Below are 24,404 nucleotides of genomic sequence, written 5' to 3'. Positions count from 1 at the left end.
CACGAGAATATAACTTACCTGAGAACGCCAGGAACTTTGATCGTTGCAATCTCAGTGCTTGTAAGAGTATTTGGTTTACAGTTGGTGCGCAATATATATTTATTGAATAAATGATTCAGTATGTTTTTGCATATTAATATAAAATAACTCAATCTTCCTGTCACCTACCTGAGATGTTCTTAGACTGGGAATGCAGAAAGGACACAAAGGAGGTAATTTCACAGTGCTTAACCTGGGGCCTTATTTGTAAGGTCCACTCAATAAATGGTTTGAACTGAACGGATGGAATTCCTGGGGCAAGAGGGAAAATGCCAGAGCAAAGCAGGGTATTGAGAGTTTATAAACAGCCAGAGTCAGGAGGCACCAAACCCTAAGGGGAGATGAGAAGGAACCAAAGACAAAAGCACCCTCCCCATCAATGTGTCCTAGATACACAGCCTAGAGAGCCTCAAGGAACTTCTCAGCCCTTGTGGGTCCTCTCCCCAGAAAATAAGTCCAAGAGAGAAGACTGTCCTGAGGCTTTGAGGTCTGAGCACAAAGGGAAAGGGAGTCTGCTAGGTTAACGCGACCAGAGCCTTCCACTGTACACCTAAAACTTCTTGAAAAATTCTATGCCCACTGGTTCTATATTAAACCTGCTATGCGGCGGTGCAGTCAAGCGGATGGAAACCTGGGGCCATCTTGATAGGGACAGAGCCCTCAGAATAGCTATGCCTGATACACAGAAATTGGTGCTAGGGTATCTGATGTCCTGTATCACCTAGAAGAAATACTGAGAACCAGGCCATGACAAAACCTTAAGAGAGTTTTTATTACTTTATATAGTTTTAGAAGATAATCAAATATATAAAGAAGTCAGTGAAGAAAAATTATCAATAGAATGCTTGTATTTTGGTCTTCACTAAAGTTCCTTTGAAGACAAAGGAATGGGAGAGAGTTTCAGAGAGCTACAATTTAGGCTCAGCTATGACCAGGCATTCCTAGGGGTTGTGGCATCTAGAGAAATCCAAGTGAAGGCACCTTTATAGACATACTGTTGTTATTAGTCTGTACCTCTGCCTTGAGGAAACTGTCCCTGATCCTCTTCTATGTGCTATTAATGGGATGCAGGACACAAAGGATACGTCATCCATCATTTTACCCCCTGAGCCCCATCTCCAGACCCAACATTTGGTTTCAGAGTGGCCACATGACCCAAGCAGGGTCAGTCTTTTCCTGGATTCTTATAGAGACCCAGGGAAAGCTCTTCCTTTTAGAAATACTGTGGGCTGCTAAACTGGCCCTCAATAATCCATTCTACTGGGGCAAGAAATACATACTTGTTTTTTTTTTTTGCAGTACACAGGCCTCTCACTGTTTTGGCCTCTCCCGCTGTGGAGCACAGGCTCTGGACGCGCAGGCTCAGCGGCCATGGCTCATGGGCCCAGCTGCTCCGCGGCATGTGGGATCTTCCCGGACCGGGGCATGAACCCGCGTCCCCTGCATCGGCAGGCGGACTCCCAACCACTGCGCCACCAGGGAAGCCCCACATACTTGTTTCGGTATTCCTCTATTCACTAGGCTTTTCTGTAACAACTCAAAGCTGAACTATCGTATTTGCCACCAAAACACGCTATTCCTGTGCTCCCAAGCCAGAAACTGACAAATGAACAGTAGAACCTATCATAAACAGGTTTCCTGAATAGATGTGAAGATCATGAAGATCTATGTCGGGACTGGCAGGGATGAGGGTTGGTGGGGAACACTCTGAAACCAAATTTTGGGTCTGGTGATGGGGGTCAGGGGGTAAAATGATGGACGAAGCATCCTTTGTGTCCTGCATCCCATTAATAGGACAATAAAGAGGGTCAGGGGCAGTTTCCTCAAGGCAGAGGTACAGACTAATAAAAACAGTATGCCTATAAAAACTGTCCCCATGTTTCCTTCTTCCAAAACCTCTACACACAGTCCTACTTACCCACCTATTCCCAACATCCCTGCTACTCTCATGGTCCAAGCCATCACCACCTCTCACTGTGACTATTTGCAATTGCCTCTCAAGTCGTCTCTGCTTCTTCTCTTGCTCCCCTTCATTTTATTCTTTACAGAATCTCCAGAGCAATCTTTTTATAATGTACAGCAAATCTTTCTTTCTCCCGCTTAAAACCCTCCAAAGGCTCACCACTGCACTTGGGATAAGATCCAGGTTTCTTACAACTGCCTCCAAGGTCCCATGTAGTCTGGCGCTGGCTTATGTCGCTATAGCCGCTCCCTGCTCACTCCCTCCAACCACACAGGTCTTCTTTCTGCTGTCTGAATATGTCAGACTCATTCCTTCCTGAGGGCCTTTTCTGCTCATTCTGAGCTGTCTGCCCTGCTCCCAGACTGTCTCATAGGAAGCTCCTTCCTGCAAGTCAGGTCTCGCTTGAACATTATCTCCTCAGAGAGGATGCAGTTCTCCCCCACCATCCCCTACACCCAAAACATGGTTGCCCTCCACCGCACTGTCTTATTTTACCATCTTCACAGCAATTTATTGGTAACTCAAATTAACTTGCTCATTTATAGTTTGTCTGATTGCTGTCTGCCTCTCTCCCCAGAACGTAAGCTCCGTGAGAGGAAAGGACTTCATCTCGCTGCCTGCTGTGATCCTGATGCACAGAATGGTGTTTCACACGTCATGGGTGCTCATCCCTATTCGCTGAATAGATAAATGACTGTCATTACAGTTTCTAGAAGTTCAGTCTGTCGTCTATGCTGGGGAAGATGCGAACTCCTTATCTCATAACATCTCAGGAATGTAAGAGACCAATTAATCGAACCTTCTCACTTCACAGGTGAGGCATCTGAACCTTCCCGCAGGGACAGAGCCAGCAATTGGTAGAGCTAGAACCTGAACCCAGGCTTTCCACGTGTCCTGAAAGAGGCTGCTGACTCACCTTCATGAAGGCCGTTCTTGATGCCTGTGCCTCCCTGCTGCGAAGCCTGCCCCCTCCAACACACAGTGAGTTGAGCCAGCTTCCTCTGGAGCTGTGCTCCCGGCTGCCTGTGGTTTCTGTGATAGCCAACCACCCATCCTGACCCATTTCCTTTCCCTTCTCTGCTTTGTAACTCACCAGCCCTATATATCTACAGCCTTCAACCCCCTGAGTGTGCTGTGTCTCTACCTGCTCTATGGGAATTGGGCCGCTGGCCTCCTCTCACCTCTCTGTGCTTTGTGCCCTGCTCTGTGCTATAGGTTTGGCACCACTCCCCCGTCTACCACTGTCACCAATGACTCCCTCCTCTGCCCGCAAGCCTCTCTGTGGAAAAAAAAAAAATCAGAAAAAAAAAAGGGGGGGGCTTAGAAATCTTCAGACTTTTCTGTTGAACCTTAGGCCCCCAAGTCCCTTCTGGTAAGTTCTGTTGTTTTGCTGTTGCTCCTACCTGGCAGCCGACTGGGAAAGTATGCTTCAGTTGAGTCCTTGCTTTCTGTGCAGGTCAATGTGTATACCCTGCAGTGTGTGCATATCTTGCAACGTGATCCAGCCTGTTTCACACAATTGGCAGTCATATAAAAGAGAAGAAAGACTCTTTCTCTCTTATTCTCTCTCCACCATGTAGTTAAAGAAACATCCTTTCTGTCTATCTATACAAGCTTCCTAATTAAGAAGTGGCAGGGACCATGTCCTACATTACTGTGTATGCCCACAGAGCCTCCCAGCGTTCCCCACACGTACTTGATTGATGCATAACCAAACCCACAGTGGCAAGACAGACAGCAAAGGTAGACTGTCTAAGAGTAAAAAAAAAATAATGTGGAGAAATGGATTTTTTTCAAGCTTCTAGTTTGTCTGGAATTATGTGAAACACTGAGTTAAATGCTAATAGTATATGACAACTTGTAACTTTCACAGTATCTTTCAGAATTACATCACTGCTGAAAACCACAAACATATCTGGCCTTAGATTTGTGACAAACTAAATAGAAGTTTATAGCGATTCAGATGGAAATAATTCCACCAAGGAGTCCAAATGGTATCACAAACCACAACAGAGCAGGTCAAGTGGCCGATGAAGTCACTGTCTGCTGTTACCACACACTGAAACATACGGTACATTTATTATTTCGTGAATGCCACGCTATGGCAGAATCTTGGAAACAAGACAAAATGAAAATGGTAAAACTTCATTCAACCAAAACTGGTTTCAGTTTTCCTTCATAACCGCTTTTTTTAAAATAATGAAAAGTACAATATATAGTAAAAGCATGCCGGATGATTCACCCAATCATTCTGAAATCAAGATGACCATAATTTACCACCCAAAAAAAGTTTTTATATGCATGTCCTTCAAGAACTTGGTAGCTGCCCACTTCGACGTAGGTGATGACGAGGTACCATGAAGTGTCTTGGGATGAACGAGCCGTGGGTTCCAGGCTGGGTCCTGCTCAGATAACCAGCTCTGTCACCTTGGGTGAGTTAGCCTCTCTGGACCTCAAGTCTCTCACTGTGAAGCAAGGAGGCCTGGCTGAGATCAGAGATCCTCACCTAGCCATCATGACCCCACTACTGGTTCTCAAGCCTGTCTTGTCAGAGACAGGCTTCCTTTTACCTTTAAAATGGTATGAATTTAAAGACCGCTGTTCCAGGCCTGCCTCACGACTTGGGGCCACTCCTCACTTTACCTTGAGAAGCTCTTCCTTGCCTGGAGGTCTCAGGCTTCAGGGAACTAAAAAAGAAGTTTGTTCTTGAAACACTTAGGGGAGTCTGGCGCAAAAGATTTCTAAAGTCCTTCGTAATGAATATTAGTATTCCTCTCTCCAGCCTTTTATTGCCCCTTTCTTTTGCAAGAAATAATCCAATTTTTCCTTTGGGTAACTCACCCTTGCTCACATTTCAGCCAGATGGTTTTGGTGGGATTTCAGCCCCTGTCTCCTTAACCCCTAACCTGTAGCTCCAAGAGCAGGACTGGAATGGCTTAAGCACCACGGAACAACGCTCATCTGTGGCTACGATGATTAGCTGAAAGATGTGAATATAACCCAGCTGGAGACCATCAGGCAGGAGACATTTTCTGGGACTTCTGGGAAAAAGAAGCTTCACCTCTCCCTCTCCTACATGCTGTAAGAGAGCTTCTTCTTCCTTAGACCTTTGGTGCAAAGATATGAAGCCAGGAGGCGCTAATGCTTTTTGCTGCCCTGAGGGAAGAGCCTGGAGCTGCTGGAGGCAGCACCGGGGAGCCTGACGGGAGGATGCTGCAGAGGATAGAGCAGACACACCACTATCCTTGGTGGCCCCCCTGGGCAGCTGGACCAAGTCTTGCCAGAAACAACACTGAATTTTTCCCATTTCGTTAAGTCAAAAAATGCTCTTTATTGTTCAAGCCAGTTTTGAGTTTAGTTTTACGTCACTTGCAGTTGAAATACCCTTCCTTTTAGCTTTAAAATGGTATTAATTAATTAATTTATTTTTAAAATATTACTTACTTATCTGGCTGCACCGGGTCTTAGCTGTGGCACACGGGATTGCCACACGCAGGATCTTTAGTTGCGGCACACGGGCTCTTAGTTGCGGCATGCGGGGATCTAGTTCCCGGACCAGGGATTGAACCCAGGCCCCCTGCAATTGAGAACGTGGAGTCTTAACCCCTGGACCACCAGGGAAGTCCCTAAAAATGGTATGAATTTAAAGACTGCTTTCCTCTTCTTAAAAAGGAAAAGATATTAAAATCATAGATGCAACAAGTGTTTACAGCGCTAGCTATTAGAACTGTATTCTTCATTGTAAGCACAGATATACTCCCAAGAGCACCTACCAGCTGACAGAAACTGGGCTAGGAGCACAAGGGTAAATAAGACGTTTATAAAGAACTCACTGCAGTCTGGTAGGACAACACAGGACAACTAATAATTGCAATCAGAGAGACTGATACGATAAGAGACATCATTATTAAATATAATGTTAGCACCAAGTAAGAAATGATGAATTACACTTTGATAAACCCAGTCAGGCTTTATAGAAGAGATACTTTATCTAACTTGGAAGAATATGACATTTACCAGGTATAGCAGAGGAGGAAAAAAGGTTCTTCTGGCGTGTTCACAGCAGAGAGACATGAAATGGCATGGAATTATCTGGGGAACTATATTTTGGCACGTAAAGAGGACAGAGCAGCAGAAAATGGAGCTGGAGAGGTAGGGCCTTCAAAGCCATGCTAAAGAGTATGTACTCAAATCTAAAGGCAAAGAGGAGTTACTGAAGGAAGTTAAAAAAGGAGAGTACTGTAGTCAGATCTGCTTTCAAGAAATACCACTCTGGCAGTTACGAACAGAATGGACAGAAGGGTGGCACCTCAACCAGAGGAGGAAAATCATTTGAGAGATCACTGAAACATGCCAGGGGAATGACGTTGAAGGCCTGAAGCAGGGGTCCCCAACCCCCGGGCCACGGACTGCTGCTAGTCTGTGGCCTGTTAGGAACCGGGCCGCACAGCAGGAGGTGAGTGGGCCGCTCCCCGTCGCTCGCCTTACCACCTGAGCCATCCGCCCCCACCCGCCCCCCGCGGAAAAAGTGTCTTCCACGAAACTGGTCCCTGGTGCCAGAAAGGTTGGGGACCGCTGGCCTAAAGGATATTTACAACACTAAGCTGAAGGACTGGAGAGGGCAAACAGCGGGGAGCAGGGATTTAAGGAGGCTGGGGAGCTTGGGGTGACTCTCAGGTTTTTAGGGGAGTGAATGGTAAAAGGGGAAACAGACTGAGAGCATATCGTTATTCACTGTGGTTCGGTTTTGAGCATAATTTTGTGAGTCAGTAAAACACTCTCTAAGTACAAAATATATCCGTATTAGAGAATATGTACAGGTAATTGTCAGGTTGAAATGGGATAGACAGGGGTTTGTACTGGGAACTTGGGCAATGAATTCACTTGGCAGGTGGGCAGACAGAGCAAGACAACTGGGAATCTCAGAAAAGGCAGTGTTGGGAAATCTAGATTCCAGGCAGGCGCTGACAGGTCCCAGGGTGGCCTGGCCTGGAGCAGCGGCCTCGCTTGTCTTTGACAAGTCAGACTTGACAGCCCGTTGTGGGATCAAGGATGCTAGTTAAGGTTCCCTGATCTCAGCCAGGCCTCCTTGTTTCACAGTGAGAGACTTAGGTCCAGAGAGGCTCACTCGCCCAAGGTGACAGAGCTGGTTATCAGCGGGACCCAGCCTGGAACCCATGGTTCTTTCGTCATAGGTCACTTCATGGCACTTCACCCTCTACCGTGACTCGAGCATCTTTCACATCCTTGAAGGACAAGTGAACACCCTGTGCACCCGCTATTCCACTTTTGCTTCCTTCTAGCACTCGGCTCATTGGTCAATCCTGACTAAAACCACCACCAGTCACCCTCACTACTTGTAGCGCTCAGAATTATGCTGTCCTGGCGGGATTGTAACTACTGGCTCCAGAATTATTTCTTGGAGCTTAAAGGCTAAAAGAGACCCAAAAAATCTCCATTTGTGCAAAAGGAAGGATAAAAGGAAACAGGCCACATCCTGGTTTTGTGACAACAACAAAAAAGAAATTATTGTATGTACAAGAAAAAGAAATTATTGTATGTTTGGGCCCATAATGTAAGTTTTTCATTTTAAAAATACGCTATTTATGGAAATGTTTAAATTCAAACCTTGGTTATTAGAATGTCTTTAATTAGCTTTACAAGAGAAACAATAGCACCATATTGCAAAATGTTACTAGCTCTGCATGTTTTAAGAATCCCATACAAATTTCACTGGCACAGGGAAAATGGTCAAATTACCTTAAAGCTGAAATAACTGCAAGACATTATTCACAGTTATTTCAATACCATCAATTCAGAATCTGACTCAAAGAAAGTTTAACCTAACATGCCTTTGTTGTAGAGATGGAGGATGGGAAAACTAAGATTTGGGAAGGAATTTAAGAGATTAAGCTACTTAAAATACTTTAGAACCATATATAACATCTATCTGAAAATAATCATTTATTCACTGAAACAGCCACATCACAGGATCTCTATGTGCAATAAATTTCAAATACTTTCTCTTTTTCACGCATCTAGAATGATCATCTTCCAACTTAGAGATTTTTTTTTACTTTTACCTATAACTGAATATAGTTAAGGTCCATTATAAAGAGAAAAAGTGCATATATACATTAGTCACACTCTAAACAGGTAAAAATGTTAAACTATAAGTTGTAATACACAATTTAGAAACTGAAACAAAACCCCACAACTGCAATTACATAGTTCACAAACTTATTTCTTTTAGAATTGCTTGGGAATTATGAAAGAGAGATACCAAATGCATTAGCATTAGATTTAGAAATCTCAGCAGTTAAACACAGTCTTAGTTCACTGTGTGAAGTTAGCAGCCCACCTGGTGGAAAATAGCAGGTATTGTTAAACGGAAGCGCATCATGCTAATTTCAGAAGTACTGATAGATAAACCCTGCAATCACGAAACTGTCACTGAATCATACATACATATGGGCTAAAAGATGAAACCAAAAGATCCTTATTTATTAAAGTAAAAGAAAAACTAATATGCTTCCAAAACATAATTATATAATTACACTAGTCCCAAAATATTAGTGCTGACGATATGTGGGTTGTTTAGAAAATTATTACTTCCACTGGGGCTTTTATCTCTTCTCAGCTTTGTTTCTTCAAAAAAAAACAAACAAAAACCCAAAAAACTTGCATTGTTTTCTAATTATAACTTAGAAAATGTTCAAACAAAACCAAAAATGAACCACTATTCATAACTCAAAATGATCCCTATACCCTCTCTGTACAACCTTAAAAAATAGATCACTTAAATCCTTTCTGCAACTGAAAACGCTCTAAGATGGTCTCAGGTTTCTACAATTGAAATAATTTCTCATCTTGTAATTTAACCAACTGCTTTCCCAACCTCCTGCCACTCCCTCCTCTGCATTCAAAGCAGCACACTGCCTTTTCTCTCTCGAGGCCTGTTGAACATGGCTGTCTTCACACTGGAACTCCCTTCACGGCCATCCTGAGAAATCCCCTTGCTGCTCTCTTGGGCTGGCGCCCAGATTCTGGGACTGGAGTCTTCCTCGTTCTTGGGTTTCCCTTGTTTTGGTGGAGCACATCCTCTGTGAAAGGGTATATGGGGAATCCGTTTGAGGACATTTCTCCACTGTCATTCTGAATGTCATTAGAACCCCCTTTCTGGATGTTTTTGGAATTCTTCTCTTTATCACTAGTTCTGAAATAGGATGATGATACATCTTAGTGTGACTACAGTTTAACTAGGCTGGGGATAGTCCTTTAGTTTGAAGGTTATGTCCTTCCAGTGCTGGGAACTCTGCTTCGGTCTTCACTTGTTTTAAAAAAATTTTTCCCATGTCCTTGTTGTTTTTAGATAGTACACCGCCAAAATTCAGTTTAATTATGTAATTTTCTTACCTTTCCTCTATTGTTTTTATTTTTTGTTCTGATTTACAACAGAGCTCTTGAATATGATCTTCCAATTTTTTTTTTATTCCTACAGTTACAATTTTAATAGCCAAAGATCTTTCTTATTCTGTGAGGATTTAAAAAGAATAGATCTCATTTTTTTTTTTTTAAGACACAATGTCCTCTCATTTCTCTGAGGATACTGTTTTCCTTTAATACCCATCCCCCAGCCCCCCACATTCCTTTTCTCAAAGTTCCTTTCTCTGTTTTGCTTTCTCTTATGAATGGGACTTTCCTCCAATGGCTGGTAGTCTGTGGATGCCGGTTCAAACCAGTAGTTCTCAAGGAAGAGGGGGAGATTTCTCGCCCCAGGGACATTTGGCAAGGACGGGAGACATTTTTGGTCACCCGTCACATTTTTGGGAGTGAGGGGTGGGAAAGGGATGGGTGCTACTGGCCTCTAGTGGTAGAGGCCAGGGATGCTGCTAAGCATCCCACAGTGCAGAGGACAGCTTTCCAATGAGATTTATCTGGCCCAAAAAGTCAACAGTAACGAGTCTGAGAAACCCTGGTTCCTATTAAAGAATGAGGCACTAAAAGGAAGACAGAAGCTCTGTGTGCTGGGTAGAACTTGTCAAGTAAAGGATAAAAATAGTCAGGACTTGACCACTTCATTGGGGGAAATCCCAACTGTTGGAATCTATAGTTCTCTTCTACTGAGCAAAGCATTTTCTTCAAAGCTAATCTTTCATCTCCTACCTGGGGGAAATACATGAACTGATTGGAAAGGAGACCTTAGCGGTGTGTGTTGAGGGGACAGGGGTAGTTATTTACATTCCTTAAACCCTGGGTTTTCAGAGCAATGTCTTATCCCATTCATAATTTGGCTTGTTGTTCCTAAAGCCAAAACCTCTTTATTCAACTTTTCCAGTGGGTAAATCTTGGGTTTTCTATCAGCGTAGGGCAGAGGGGCTGGGAACCTAACTGGTCTACAGGCAGACTTCAACCAAAAGGCTTCTTTTCAGCCCCACCGTGCATTCCAGGCTCCAGAGGTACCTGGTGCCTTTACTATTTTTTAGTCACTAGCACTGCCCAGTAACACTTTTATTAATTCCTAAGGTTTCCAATGTTCATGCTTTTGCCTCTCCAATTGCAACAAAAAACTTCACACAAAGGGCACTTCCTTTCCTTACTTCTTCATAAAACATAGTCCAAATTCTGCATACAGAAACTACTCAATCAATATCCACTTTTGATTTTCAAGAAGGATTTTACTTTTGGGAAGGCTTCTAGGGAGCTGTTCTACCTGTCTCGAACAAAGAAGAGCATATAAAACAAATACACCAGTACTACAACCTCAGCAAGGTGTTAGATGAATAAAGTCTTTAAATAAAAACACTCTCTACATGGAAAGACTGCTAGAAAGCCATACAGAGCCTTTTCAAACTCAAAAAAGGAAAATCAACCCTAGCAAGGATATATGATGTTTCTAAAAAAAGAATTGGAGACAATCTCTCCTCATCTTCCCCAAGCCAGATTTGTCTGTGATATATCAGCCCATTCTAAAGTTCAGCCCTGGGCTTCCCTGGTGGCGCAGTGGTTGAGAGTCCACCTGCCGATGCAGGGTACACAGGTTCGTGCCCTGGTCCGGGAAGATCCCACATGCCACAGAGCGGCTGGGCCCGTGAGCCATGGCCGCTGAGCCTGCACGTCCGGAGCCTGTGCTCCGCAACGGGAGAGGCCACAACAGTGAGAGGCCCGTGTACCCCAAAACAAAAACAAAAAAAGTAAATAAATAAAGTTCAGCCCTACCCCCTCTCTACTGAGAAGTAATGCAGGTCCCAACAGTGCAATGTTTAGCAGTGCACTGCCACCTGGTGGCAGCACGAGGGAATAACAGCGACATGGGCTGAGGAGGCAGCAGAGTCCAATAACAGAAGTCCTTCAACACCTGGAAGGATTTTCTAGGATGTTTCTGGAGCTTGAAGGACCTTTTGGGGTTGGAAGACGGGAAGAGAGGGAGAGCAAGGGAGGGGAGAGAAAAAAGGGAGACAGAGTACAAGTACACAGGACTTAGGAAATGGTTTTAAACTAGCAAAGGGAGGGCCTGGGCACACCCTTTGAATTCCAGGTTGCATCCAGGTTCCTCCAGCCAATGCAGAGGCTGTTGATTCGCTTGGGTGGTATGAAATATTATTTGTAAAGACACTTGGAGACTAGGATACTCCACTGACAGATTTCCCGGGGTCAGTGATGGCAACTCCAAAGTTCTGCTTGATTTCTCTCTTTTCTTCGCATCTCATATCCAATCTGTCAGGAAATTGCTAACTCTACTTTCAAAAACAATCCAGAATCCAAGCATTTCCCCCTATTCCTTATCCCTAGTGGTGTAAGCTACACTACCTCTTGCTTGGATTGCTTCAACCAGCTCCAAACTGGTCTCCCTGGTTTCACTCTCGAACCCTAGTCTATTTGCGACACAACAACCAGAGTGATCCGTTTAAAACAGCAGTCAGGCCGCTCCTCCGAGCAAAACCTTCCAACAGCTCCCTGTTTTCTTTGTTTTTTTCTTATTAGTCATCCATTTTATACACATCAGTGTATATATGTCAATCCCAATCTCCCAATTCATCACACCCCCACCCCCACCCCCCGCCGCTTTCCCCCCTTGGTGTCCATATGTTTGTTCTCTGCATCTGTGTCTCAATTTCTGCCCTGCAAACCGGTTCATCTGTACCATTTTTCTAGGTTCCACATACATGCGTTAATATACGATATTTGTTTTTCTCTTTCTGACTTACTTCACTCTGTATGACCATCTCTAGATGCACCCACGTCTCTACAAGTGACCCAATTTCGTTCCTTCTTATGGCTGAGTAATATTCCATTGTATATATGTACCACAACTTCTTTATCCATTTGTCTGTTGATGGGCATTTAGGTTGTTTCCATGACCTGGCTATTGTAAATAGTGCTGCAATGAACATTGGGGTGCATGTGTCTTTCTGAATTATAGTTTTCTCTGGGTATATGCCCAGTACTGGGATTGCTGGATCATATGGTAATTCTATTTTTAGTTTTTTAAGGATCCTCCATACCATTCTCCACAGTGGCTCTATCAATTTACATTCCCACCAACAGTGCAAGAGGGTTGCCTTTTCTCCACACCCTCTCCAGCGTTTGTTGTTTGTAGATTTTCTGATGATGCCCATTCTAACTAGTGTGAGATGAACCTCACTGTAGTTTTGATTTGCATTTCTCTAATAATTAGTGATGTTGAGCAAATTTCATGTGCTTCTTGGCCATCTGTATGTCTTCATTGGAGAAATGTCTATTTAGGTCTTCTGCCCATGTTTAGATTGGGTTGTTTGTTTTTTTAATATTGAGCTGCATATATATTTTGGAGATTAATCCTTTGTCCGATGATTCATTTGCAAATATTGTCTCCCATTCTGAGGGTTGTCTTTCCATCTTGTCTATGGTTTCCTTTGCTGTGCAAAAGCTTTGAAGTTTCATTAGATCCCATCTGTTTATTTTTGTTTTTATTTCCATTACTCTAGGAGGTGGATCAAAAAAGATTTTGCTGTGATTTATGTCAAAGAGTGTTCTTCCAATGTTTTCCTCTAAGAGCTTTATAGTGCCCGGTCTTACATTTAGGTCTCTAATCCATTTTGAGTTTATTTTTCTGTATGGTGTTAGGGAGTGTTCTAATTTCATTCTTTTACATGTAGCTGTCCAGTCTTCCCGGCACCGCTTATTGAAGAGACTCTGTTTTCTCCACTGTATATCTTCGCCTCCTTTGTCATAGATTAGTTGACCATATGTGCGTGGGTTTACCTCTGGGCTTTCTATCCTGTTCCATTGATGTATATTTCTGTTTTTCTGCCAGTACCATATTGTCTTGATTACTGTCGCTTTATAGTATACTCTGAAGTCAGGGAGCCTGATTCCTCCAGCTCCATTTTTTTCCCTCAAGACTGCTTTGGCTATTCAGGGTCTTTTGTGTCTCCATACAAATTTTAAGATTTTTTGTTCTAGTTCTGTAAAAAATGCCATTGGTAATTTGATAGGGATTGCATTGAATCTGTAGACTGCTTTAGGTAGTATAGTGATTTTCACAATATTGATTCTTCCAATCCAAGAACATGGTATATATCTCCAAATGTTGGTATCATCTGTAATTTCTTTCAGCGGTGTCTTAGTTTTCTGTATACAGGTCTTTTGTCTCTCTAGGTAGGTTTATTCCTAGGTAGTTTATTCTTTTTGTTGCAATGGTAAATGGGAGTGTTTCGTTAATTTCTCTTTCAGATTTTTCATCGTTAATGTATAGGAATGCAAGAGATTTCTGTGCATCAATTTTGTATCCTGCAACTTTACCAAATTCATTGATTAGCTCTAGTAGTTTTCTGGTGGCATCTGTAGGAATCTCTATGTATAGTATCATGTCATCTGCAAACAGTGACAGTTTTACTTCTTTTCCAATTTGGATTCCTTTTATTTCTTTTTCTTCTCTGATTGCCATGGCTAGGACTTCCAAAACTATGTTGAATAATAGTCGTGAGAGTGGACATCCTTGTCTTGTTCCTGATCTTAGAGGAAATGCTTTCAGTTTTTCACCATTGAGAATGATGTTTACTGTGGGTTTGTCATACATGGCCTTTATTATGTTGAGGTAGGTTCCCTCTGTGCCCACTTTCTGGAGAGTTTTTATCATACATGGGTGTTGAATTTTGTCAAAAGCTTCTTCTGCATCTATTGAGATGATCATATGGTGTTTATTCTTCAATTTGTTAATATGGTGTATCGCATTGATTGATTTGCATATATTGAAGAATCCTTGCATCCCTGGGATAAATCCCACTTGATCATGGTGTAGGATCCTTTTAATGTGTTGTTGGATTCTGTTTGCTAGTATTTTGTTGAGGATTTTTGCATCTATATTCATCAGTGACTTGGGTCTGTATTTTTCTTTTTTTGTAGTATCTTTGTCTGCTTTTGGTATCAGGATGATGTTGGCCTCATAGAATGAGTTTGGGAGTTTTCCTTCCTCTGCAATTTTTTGGAAGAGTTTGAGAAGGATGGGTGTTAGCTCGCCTCTAAATGTTTGATAAAATTCACCTGTGAAGCCATCTGGTCTTGGACTTTGTTGGAAGATTTTTAATCACAGGTTTCAATTTCATTACTTGCGATTGGTCTGTTCATATTTTCTATTTCTTCCTGGTTCAGTCTTGGAAGGTTATAACTTTCTAAGAATTTGTCCATTTCTTCCAGGTTGTCCATTTTATTGGCATAGAGCTGCTTGTAGTAATCTCTTAAGATGCTTTTTATTTCTGTGGTGTCTGTTGTAACTTCTCCTTTTTAATTTCTAATTTTATTGATTTGAGTCCTCTCCCACTTTTTCTTGATGAGTCTGGCTAATGGTTTATCAAATTTGTTTATCTTCTCAAAGAACCAGATTTTAGTGTTATTGATCTTTGCTATTGTTTTCTTTCTATTTCATTTATTTCTGCTCTGATCTTTATGATTTCTTTCCTTCTGCTAACTTTGGGTTTTGTTTGTTCTTCTTTCTCTAGCTCCTTTAGGTGTAACGTTAGATTGTTTATTTGAGATTTTTCTTGTTTCTTGAGGTAGGCTTCTATAGCTATAAACTTCCCTCTTAGAACTGCTTTTGCTGCATCCCATTGGTCTTGGATCATCGTGTTTTCATTGTCATTTGTCTCTAGGTATTTTTTGATTTCCTCTGATTTTTTCAGCGATCTCTCGGTTATTTAGTAACGTACTGTTTAGCCTCCATGTGTTTGTGTTTTTTACGTTTTTTTCCCTGTGATTCATTTCTAATCTCATAGCCTTGTGGTCAGAAAAGATGCGTGATATTTCAATTTTCTTAAATTTACTGAGGCTTGATTTGTGACCCAAGATGTGATCTATCCTGGAGAATGTTCCGTGCGCACTTGAGAAGAAATTGTAATCTGTTGATTTTGGATGGAATGTCCTATAAATATCAATTAAATCTATCTGGTCTATTGTGTCATTTAAAGCTTCTGTTTCCTTATTAATTTTCTGTTTGGATGATCTGTCCATTGGTGTAAGTGAGGTGTTAAAGTCCCCCACTATTACTGTGTTACTGTCGATTTCCTCTTTTAGAGCTGTTAGCAGTTGCTTTATGTATTGAGGTGCTCCTATGTTGGGTGCATATATATTTATAATTGTTATATCTTCTTGGATTGATCCCTTGATCATTACATAGTATCCTTCCTTGTCTCTTACAACATTCTTTATTTTAAAGTCTATTTTATCAGATATGAGTATTGCTACTCTAGCTTTCTTTTGATTTCCATTTGCATGGAATATCTTTTTCCATCCCCTCACTTTCAGTCTGTATGTGTCCCTAGGTCTGAAGTGGGTCTCTTGTAGACAGCATATATATGGGTCTTGTTTTTGTATTCATTCAGCGAGCCTGTGTCTTTTGGTTGGAGCATTTAATCCATTCAAGTTTAAGGTAATTATTGACATGTATGTTCCTATTTTCATTTCCTTAATTGTTTTGGGTTTTTTGTTTTTTTGTTTTTTTAAAGAGAGAGAGAGAGAGGTCTCTAGTGGTTTTTTATTTTTTAATTTTTTTTAGGTGTTCAGGGTAGGAGTTTATTAATTAATTAATTTATTTTTGGCTGTGCTGGGTCTTCGTTTCTGTGCGAGGGCTTTCTCTAGTTGTGGCAAGCGGGGGCCACTCTTCATCGCAGTGCGCGGGCCTCTCAGTATCGCGGCCTCTCTTGTGGGGCACAGGCTCCAGACACGCAGGCTCAGTAGTTGTGGCTCACGGGCCTAGTTGCTCCGCGGCATGTGGGATCCTCCCAGACCAGGGCTTGAACCCGTGTCCCCTCCATTAGCAGGCAGATTCTCAACCACTGCACCACCAGGGAAGCCCTTGGGTTTGTTTTTGTAGGTCTTTTTTTTCTCTTGTGTTTCCCTCTTAGAGAAGTTCCTTCAGCCTTTGTTGTAGAGCTGGTTTGGTGGTGCTGAATTCTCTTAGCTTTTGCTTGTCTGTAAAGCTTTTGATTTCTCCATCGAATCTGAATGAGATCCTTGCTGGGTAGAGTAATCCTGGTTGTGGGTTCTTCCCTTTCATCACTTTAAGTATATCATGCCACTCCCTTCTGGCTTGTAGAGTTTCTGCTGAGAAATCAGCTGTTAACCTTATGGGAGTTCCCTTGTATGTTATTTGTCATTTTTCCCTTGATGCTTTCAGTAATTTTTCTTTGTCTTTAATTTTTGCCAATTTGATTACTATGTGTCTCGGCATGGTTCTCCTTGGGTTTATCCTGTATGGGACTCTCTACATTTCCTGGACCTGGGTGGCTATTTGCTTTCCCATGTTAGGGAAGTTTTTGACTGTAATCTCTTCAAATATTTTCTCGGGTCCTTTCTCTCTTTCCTCTCCTTCTGGAACCCCTATAATGTGAATGTTGTTGCATTTAATGTTGTCCCAGAGGTCTCTTAGGCTGTCTTCATTTCTTTTCATTCATTTTTCTTTATTCTGTTCCACAGCAGTGAATTCCCCCATTCTGTCTTCCAGGTCACTTATCAGTTCTTCTGCCTCAGTTAGTCTGCTATTGATTCCTTCTAGTGTAGTTTTCATTTCAGTTATTGTATTGTTTATCCCTGTTTGTTTGTTCTTTAATTCTTCTAGATCTTTCTTAAATATTTCTTGCATCTTCTTGATCTTTGCCTCCATTCTTTTTCTGAGGTCCTGGATCCTCTTCACTATTATTCTGAATTCTCTACCTGGAATGCTGCCTATCTCCATTTCATTTAGTTGTTTTTCTGGGGTTTTATCTTGTTCCTTCATCTGGTACATAGCCCTCTGCCTTTTCATCTTGTCTATCTTTCTGTGAATGTAGTTTTTGTTCCACAGGCTGCAGGACTGTAGTTCTTCTTGCTTCTGCTGTCTGCCCTCTCTCCCAGTGTTTAATATTTAAGGGGTCTTTTCTCATGATCTTTTCTTATAGTTACTGGCATATAAGAACATTACTAATCTTCGCATATTCCATTCACACGACACCTTCCTGAACTTCTCTTATTTGATAGTCTTTAACTTGAATTTTTTGTTTCGAGATATACTTTATAGAATATGTGACTTTATTTCTTCTTTTTCAATATTTATACCTCTTATTTCACCTTAGGTGGAGGGTCGAATCAAAAAAATCAATGACTAATGCCAGGTATTCTTGTTTTTGGTTCTGATTCTAGTGAGAAAGAATGCCTCAAATGGAGACTGGCTTTTGGCTCCAAACACACTTTTTCATATTAAGGAAATCATTTAAAATGTTAGAATAACAGATTATTTGTGCAATGCAGTGTTTTAGGACGATAAATGTGGGCAGTCATGAATATGAATGTGATGCCGACAAGAAGACAAGAGACCAAAGCAACTGCAGCACATGTAGGGTTTGCATATAACATGCATTCAGTATTGCTGGCCCGAGCAAATTACTGAAAAATATGAATAGAGCACATGGAAGGTTTTATTTAGTGACCATAACAACAAGAGTTTGGGATATCTATTACACTAGGCTCTATTCCACGTGGTACTTTTTCATGTTTATTGCATTTACCTCAAAACAGGAATTCAATCAACATACTACCAGAATGCTATAGTGCCAATGGGGTGACATGCCCTTTCATGTCAGCAAGGTACTTAATTTAGGCTTTTCGTTTTTAATTTTTCTTTTAATCAACGTCACACCCACATCTGTAGAAAATCTGGAAAGTTATAAGAATACTTGCAGACTGTATATAACATAAGTACAAAAATGTTTACCACAGTATTCAGTGAAAAAGTGAAAACAGCAATAGGGAAAAGACACATCAATACTACAGTCTACTATTCAATCATTAAAAAGTACAAGGTAGACCTACAAGTACCAACATGGAAAACTATGAAGGTATAAAGTTAAATGCAAAAAAGGTGAAAGCAATATATAGGGTGTGATTTATAAATTAGCCATACTCTGCTCCCTCAATGCTGTTTATGTAGTTATGTGTATATGTACATGTAATGTTATAATATTTTGTTATAAATACATGTATATACAGCAGAAGAAAAAAAGTGATACCAGCAGGGTATGACTCAAGCTGGTACAGTGTTTCCCTCCACAGAGTGGGTTGGAGTGGTTATAGGAAACTCCCATTTTTTACTTTATATGCTTCTTTGCCGTCTACAGTTTTTCAATTAAGAAACAAACAAATTTTGGAAAGAAAAGCATAACGAAACAAAAATAACCACTTACAGTCCTGAGGCAGATATTCTCGGGCATATTCAATAAAGATTTGCTGAAATAGCCACATAAACAAAGTGTCTGTACAGAATTGGCACTCATTTAATATTTTTTGACTAAATAAACAAAAAAATAATCTTTCTTGGTGAAACATTATAAGCTTAATCACAGAGGAGTGAGAACTCTAGTTAAGTGACCCAGAAGTAAAGAATGTTGGCTCTCATTTTTAACCCTTCAAATCAGTTTTCACAACTTCTATTGTTTTATATATGAAAAAAGCCCACTCCGATTTTTTTTTTTTTTTTTTTTTTTTGCGGTACGCGGGCCTCTCACTGTTGTGGCCTCTCCCGTTGTGGAACACAGGCTCCGGACGCGCAGGCTCAGCGGCCATGGCTCACAGGCCTAGCCACTCCGCAGCATGTGGGATCTTCCTGGACCGGGGCACAAACCCGTGTCCCCTGCATCGGCAGGCGGACTCTCAACCACTGCGCCACCAGGGAAGCCCTCACTCTGATTTTTATGTGCATTTTAAAAATGTTTTATTCAAATGTCACTGAACTCTTTCCTTTACTGATATGATCTGAAGGTGCCAACTCATGTTCTAACAGAAGTCACCAGGAGTAAGGGTTGTCAAGCGACGTGGTTAACAAATGAGGTGCAGACAGAGAAGCAAATAAAGGATGAACCAGAATCTACAGTGCAATGCCCTGAGCCTCATTTCTCCCCGTGTGTCGAAGGGGTGGACGTCCCTGCTGAAACACAGGCCAACAAGCGGACCACTGCTTTCCAGGAAGAAAGCTCTGGTGAGATTTTTCACTTACTGGCATTTAATATAGCTCTGGTAATTGGTTCTATTTGGAAAGGTTACTATCCAATTTTCCTGAAAGATATTACTTTAGCTACTCTTTAGAGCTAATCCCAGGGGAAATTACATTTTCTTTAGACGGCATTTCAAGATATTTTTTTCATATAAGTAATTTCACACCTAAACATTCGCTTGTTTTTTGTTTTGCTTAGCTTTCTGCCCCTCACCTTTCTAATCTCACTTGCTTTATTTGAGTGGGATCGAGATGTTTCTCCCCAGAGATGCCTGTTTCTCTTAAAAAGCTAGTTAAACTACTTAGAGATACACAGACTATAGAGGAGTTAGAAAGTGCACCAGGAATAACTATTTCTCTTCACTCTTGTGTAACTACAAATAAGACGAATTATGTACCTAAAGATTTTAAATATAATTAAAAGAATACACCGAATCAAAGGAATTAGGAGGAATGTGAATGAAGTTTCTGTGACAAAAGTAGGTCATCTCTACCATTCAATTAATAAGATTACATTAATTTAATATTTAACTTTAAAATCTGCTGTATATTTATATCTAGCACAAATAGACAAATATGAACATTTAAATATTTTTCTACAAACTAGCAAAAACATTTGGAAGTTAACTAATTCCATATCAGAATAACTTATTAACCAAACAATAGAAAATTCCTATGCTACTTGGGCAACTCCAAGTGATTAACAGTGGGTCATTTGTATCTTCTGACTTCTGGGAAGGTCTTCTTTATGTTTTTGGAAGAGCAGGCTTGTGCTGAAAACGTGGGTTTTGGCTTTCTAACAGAACCAAGTGGGAACTGATGTACTTTTATTCCTAAAGTGCTCTGAGAGATATGGATGAGACACCTTGCCCAGGCACAGAGTACAATTACTGATAATGCTTTAAAGTGGTACAGAGTTTCTGGGCTTACTTAAGAGGTCTGAAAAAAATCTAACTATAAAGAGATGGTCAAGGCCTTTAACCACAGTAGTATTATCTACAGCTAGGAAACTGCAGTTGGTACAGTTACACCAGATTTTAAAAAGTGAGGCGGGACTTCCCTGGTGGTGCAGTGGTTAAGAACCTGCCTGCTAATGCAGGGGACACGGGTTCAATCCCTGGTCCAGGAAGATCCCACATGCCACAGAGCAACCAAGCCCGTGCGCCACAACTACTGAGCCTTCGCTCTAGAGCCCGCGAGCCACAACTACTGAGCCCACGTGCTGCAACTACTGAAGCCCATGCCCTCTAGGGCCCATGCTCCGCAACAAGAGAAGCCACTGCAATGAGAAGCCCGCGCACTGCAACCAAGAGTAGTGCCCGCTCACCACAACTAGAGAAAGTCCGCGTGCAGCAACGAAGACCCAACACAGCCAAAAATGAATAAAAAAAATTTTTTAATTAAAAAAAAATAAATAAAAAAGTGAGGAAAATTGGGTGGGTAGGGGGGTGCTATTTACACATATAGTGCAGAATAGGCATCTAAACAGAGGATATGATAAAACTCTGACTTAAACCAACACCCAAACCCTCCTTCTATAAATGGATTAAAATTCTGTAAGATATATACTGAAATACTATTTTACTGAACTGAAAAGAAGGGAAATCCCTACTTGCCAGAAACAAGAAGAAAATGAAATGGCAGCAGACAGCCTGTAACACTGAGGTTTGGGAGGAAGACAATGATGCCAGAAACCTAGAGCTGGAGTTTGAGTGCTCCCCCCCCCACCCGCCCCCAGTTCTGGAGGAGAGGCATACAGAGGAACAATAAATTGGCAGTCGATATTTCCAGGACAGTAACAGCTCCCCTGAAAGCTAGAGTGCTTTGGGCTCAGTTCTCAGTCGTCTTCTATTTCCTAACTACATTCAATCCCTGGGTGATCTCATAGTTTCCTGTTTTAAGTACTACCATTTAAACACAGATGACTCCAAAATTCATATTCCAGACCAGCCTCCCTCCTCAACTTCAGACTCATATATCCAACTGCACAGTCCACATCCTTGTTTATATGGTTACAGACATCCCACATTAGCCCTCCTGCTCCCTCAGATAATCTTCCTCATGTAAATGAATGGCAACTCCATTTTCCTGGTAGCTTAGGCCAAAAATCTGAAATGTCGTTCTTCACTCCTCATTTCTCCCCCAACACCTCACACCTTATCTGCCAGGAAATCCTATTAGCTCTTCCTTCAAAATATGTCCAGAATCTCACTACTGCCCAACACATCCACTGTTGCCATCCTGGTCCAAGCCATGTTGGTCTCCCACCTGAATTACTGCAATAGCTCCCAAACTCCTTTCCTTGCTCTGCCCTTCTCCCTTTGAGTTTATTCAGCAGCCAAAATGATCCTATTAAAATATAAGTCAGATGATTATCACTCCCCTACCTATACACTCCCAACGGTTCCCCACATCACTCATGGGGAAAAAATCTAAGACTAAAAATGGACCAAAAGGTCTTAAAAACTCTGACCCCATTATCCTCACTTTGACCTCCATGGCCTCATAACCTACTCAGCTTTCTCTCGCTTACTTTGCTTTGGCCACACTGATCTCCTTGCTATTCTATAAACATGCCAGGCACAGCCCCACCTCAGGGCCCTGCGTTGCAGTTATTGCTTCCTCTTCAAGAATTCTCTTCCCTCAGTTTGCTTTACAGTTCACCTTCTTCAAGTCTTTGTTCAAATGTCACCTTTCCCAGTCACTCTACCCAAAACTGAAACCTCCCTTCAACTCCCCAATACTCTCCATTCCCTTTCCCTACTCTATTCCTCTCCTCAACATTTATCATTAACATATTATACATTTTACTTAATTATCTTGTTTACTATCCCCCCACTGGAATATAGTCACCACAAGGGCAGAGATATTTGTATTCTATTCACTACTGTATCACTAGCACCAGTGGGAATTCAATAAATACTTGTCTTAAAAAAATGAATAAATGTTAAATTCACAATTACAAAGGAAAAAATTCAAACTAGAATTCTAAACACAGAATGCAGTCAAAGGAGGGCAAAACGAAAACATATTTTCAGGCAAACAAAAAACATGGAAAGAATAAATCACTTACAGACCTTCCATGAAAGAACTAATAAAATATATATTTCTGGGAAAAAGACATTGGAAGGCTTCCCTGGTGGTGCAGTGGTTGAGAGTCCGCCTGCTGATGCAGGGGACACGGGTTCGTGCCCCGGTCCAGGGAGATCCCACATGCCGCAGAGCGGCTGCGCCCATGAGCCATGGCCACTGAGCCTGCGCGTCCGGAGCCTGTGTTCCGCAACGGGAGAGGCCACAACAGTGAGAGGCCCGCATACCACAAAAAAAAAAAGAAAAAAAAACAAACCATTGGATCCAAAAGAAAGAAGCAGTAAGGGTAAGGAAAGAAGATACTACATAAATCTAAATAATTACTAACTGCATAAAACAATAATAGTAATAAGTAATTTAAGTGGAATAAAAACAAGGTAGAACCAAAACACTAAACAATAAAATAATACGATGGGAGGAGGTCCTCACAGTTAAAACATTGTAAAAGTTTTTTTTTTTCAGAAGGAGGCTGGAGATATTAAGTTTTTGACTTTAAGGTGGATATCCATGTTAACAGTTTAAGGAAAATGGCTAAGATAAGAGAATAATTTCCATTCTAGGAGAAGGGGAAAAGGGAGGACAATGAAAGCTCAATTAATCCAAAAAGAAGACAGAAAAGGAAAAAAAAATCAAAGAAAAGTATGGTAAATAGAAAGAATCAAATAAAATAGTAGAAATAAATCTAATATGTTAGTAATCAAAATAAATGTACAGGTACCAAACATACTTGTTAAAAGACAATGATTCTCAGTTTTGAATTTTAAAATTGTGCTTTATGTCATTTATAAAAGACACAGTTAAAACATAATGACAAACAAAAGTCAAAAGAGATGGAAAAAGACATACCGCACAAACACTACAGCACAGATTACAAAAAATAGCAAGAGAATATTTTGAAAATATTAATGCCAATACGTTTGCAAGGTTACCAAAATTAAATATGTTCCTAGAAAAATACCTTAAGTTATACTGATTTAAAAAGAAACGGAAATCCTGCAAAGTCCTATAACCATAACAAAAAGAACACATCAGGGCCAGGTGGTGTTATAGAAAAGTTATACAAAACTTAATATTGTAAAGGAAGAAGTAAATTGTCACTATTTGTAAATGACATGATATTATACATAGAAAACCCTAAACACTACACCAAAAAACTGTTAGAACTAACAGACACATTCAGTAAAGTTGGAGGATACAAAATCAACAGGCAAAAACCTGTTGTATTCAACAGGCAAAACCTGTTGCATTTCTACACACTTTTAACAAATTATCAGAAAGAGAAATTAAGAAAACAATACCATTTACAACTGCCTCAAAAAGAATAAAATACCTAGGAATAAATTTAGCCAAGGAGGTGAAAGACTTGCACACTGAAAACTATAAGACACTGATGAAAGAAATTATAGAAGACACTAGTAAATGGAAAGATATTCTGTGCTCATGGATTAGAAAAATTAATATTGTTAAAATGCACCACCAGGGGGCTTCCCTGGTGGCGCAGTGGTTGAGAGTCTGCCTGCCGATGCAGGGGACATGGGTTCGTGCCCCGGTCTGGGAAGATCCCACATGCCGCAGAGCAGCTAGGCCCGTGAGCCATGGTCGCTGAGCCTGCACATCCACAGCCTGTGCTCCGCAACGGGAGAGGCCACAGCAGTGAGAGACCCGCGTACCGCAAAAAAAAAAAAAAAAAAGCACCACCAAACCAGCTATATAAGAAATGTTAAAGGAACTTCTCTAGGCAAAAAAGAAAAGGGCACAACTAGAAACATGAAAATATGAATGGAAAAAGCTCATCGGTAAAAGCAAACATAC

At 41.1% G+C, this 24,404-nt stretch overlaps 1 protein-coding gene across 6 annotated transcripts in view; it reads right to left on the bottom strand.

Moving 5' to 3' along the window:
* The window catches only part of ALG14 (ALG14 UDP-N-acetylglucosaminyltransferase subunit), a 106,679-nt gene that overhangs the window by 68,869 nt on the left and 13,406 nt on the right, over window positions 1-24,404 (bottom strand). For 4 of the 6 annotated variants that reach the window (XM_089919268.1, XM_089919263.1, XM_089919278.1 and 1 more), the window contains exon 3: window positions 5,447-5,579. The exons of the other annotated variants lie outside the window; for them this stretch is intronic. In XM_089919268.1, coding sequence (XP_089775394.1) covers window positions 5,447-5,579 — 133 coding nt within the window. The remainder of the gene's footprint in view (window positions 1-5,446; window positions 5,580-24,404) is intronic. 6 annotated transcript variants of the gene reach the window in all.

This window comes from Delphinapterus leucas, chromosome 1 (genome assembly GCF_059928025.1).
Source record: "Delphinapterus leucas isolate spDelLeu-1000000601 "Yukka" chromosome 1, BTC_Dleu_Yukka2, whole genome shotgun sequence".
Taxonomy (NCBI): domain Eukaryota; kingdom Metazoa; phylum Chordata; class Mammalia; order Artiodactyla; family Monodontidae; genus Delphinapterus; species Delphinapterus leucas.
This window is presented reverse-complemented; position numbering and strand designations above follow the sequence as displayed.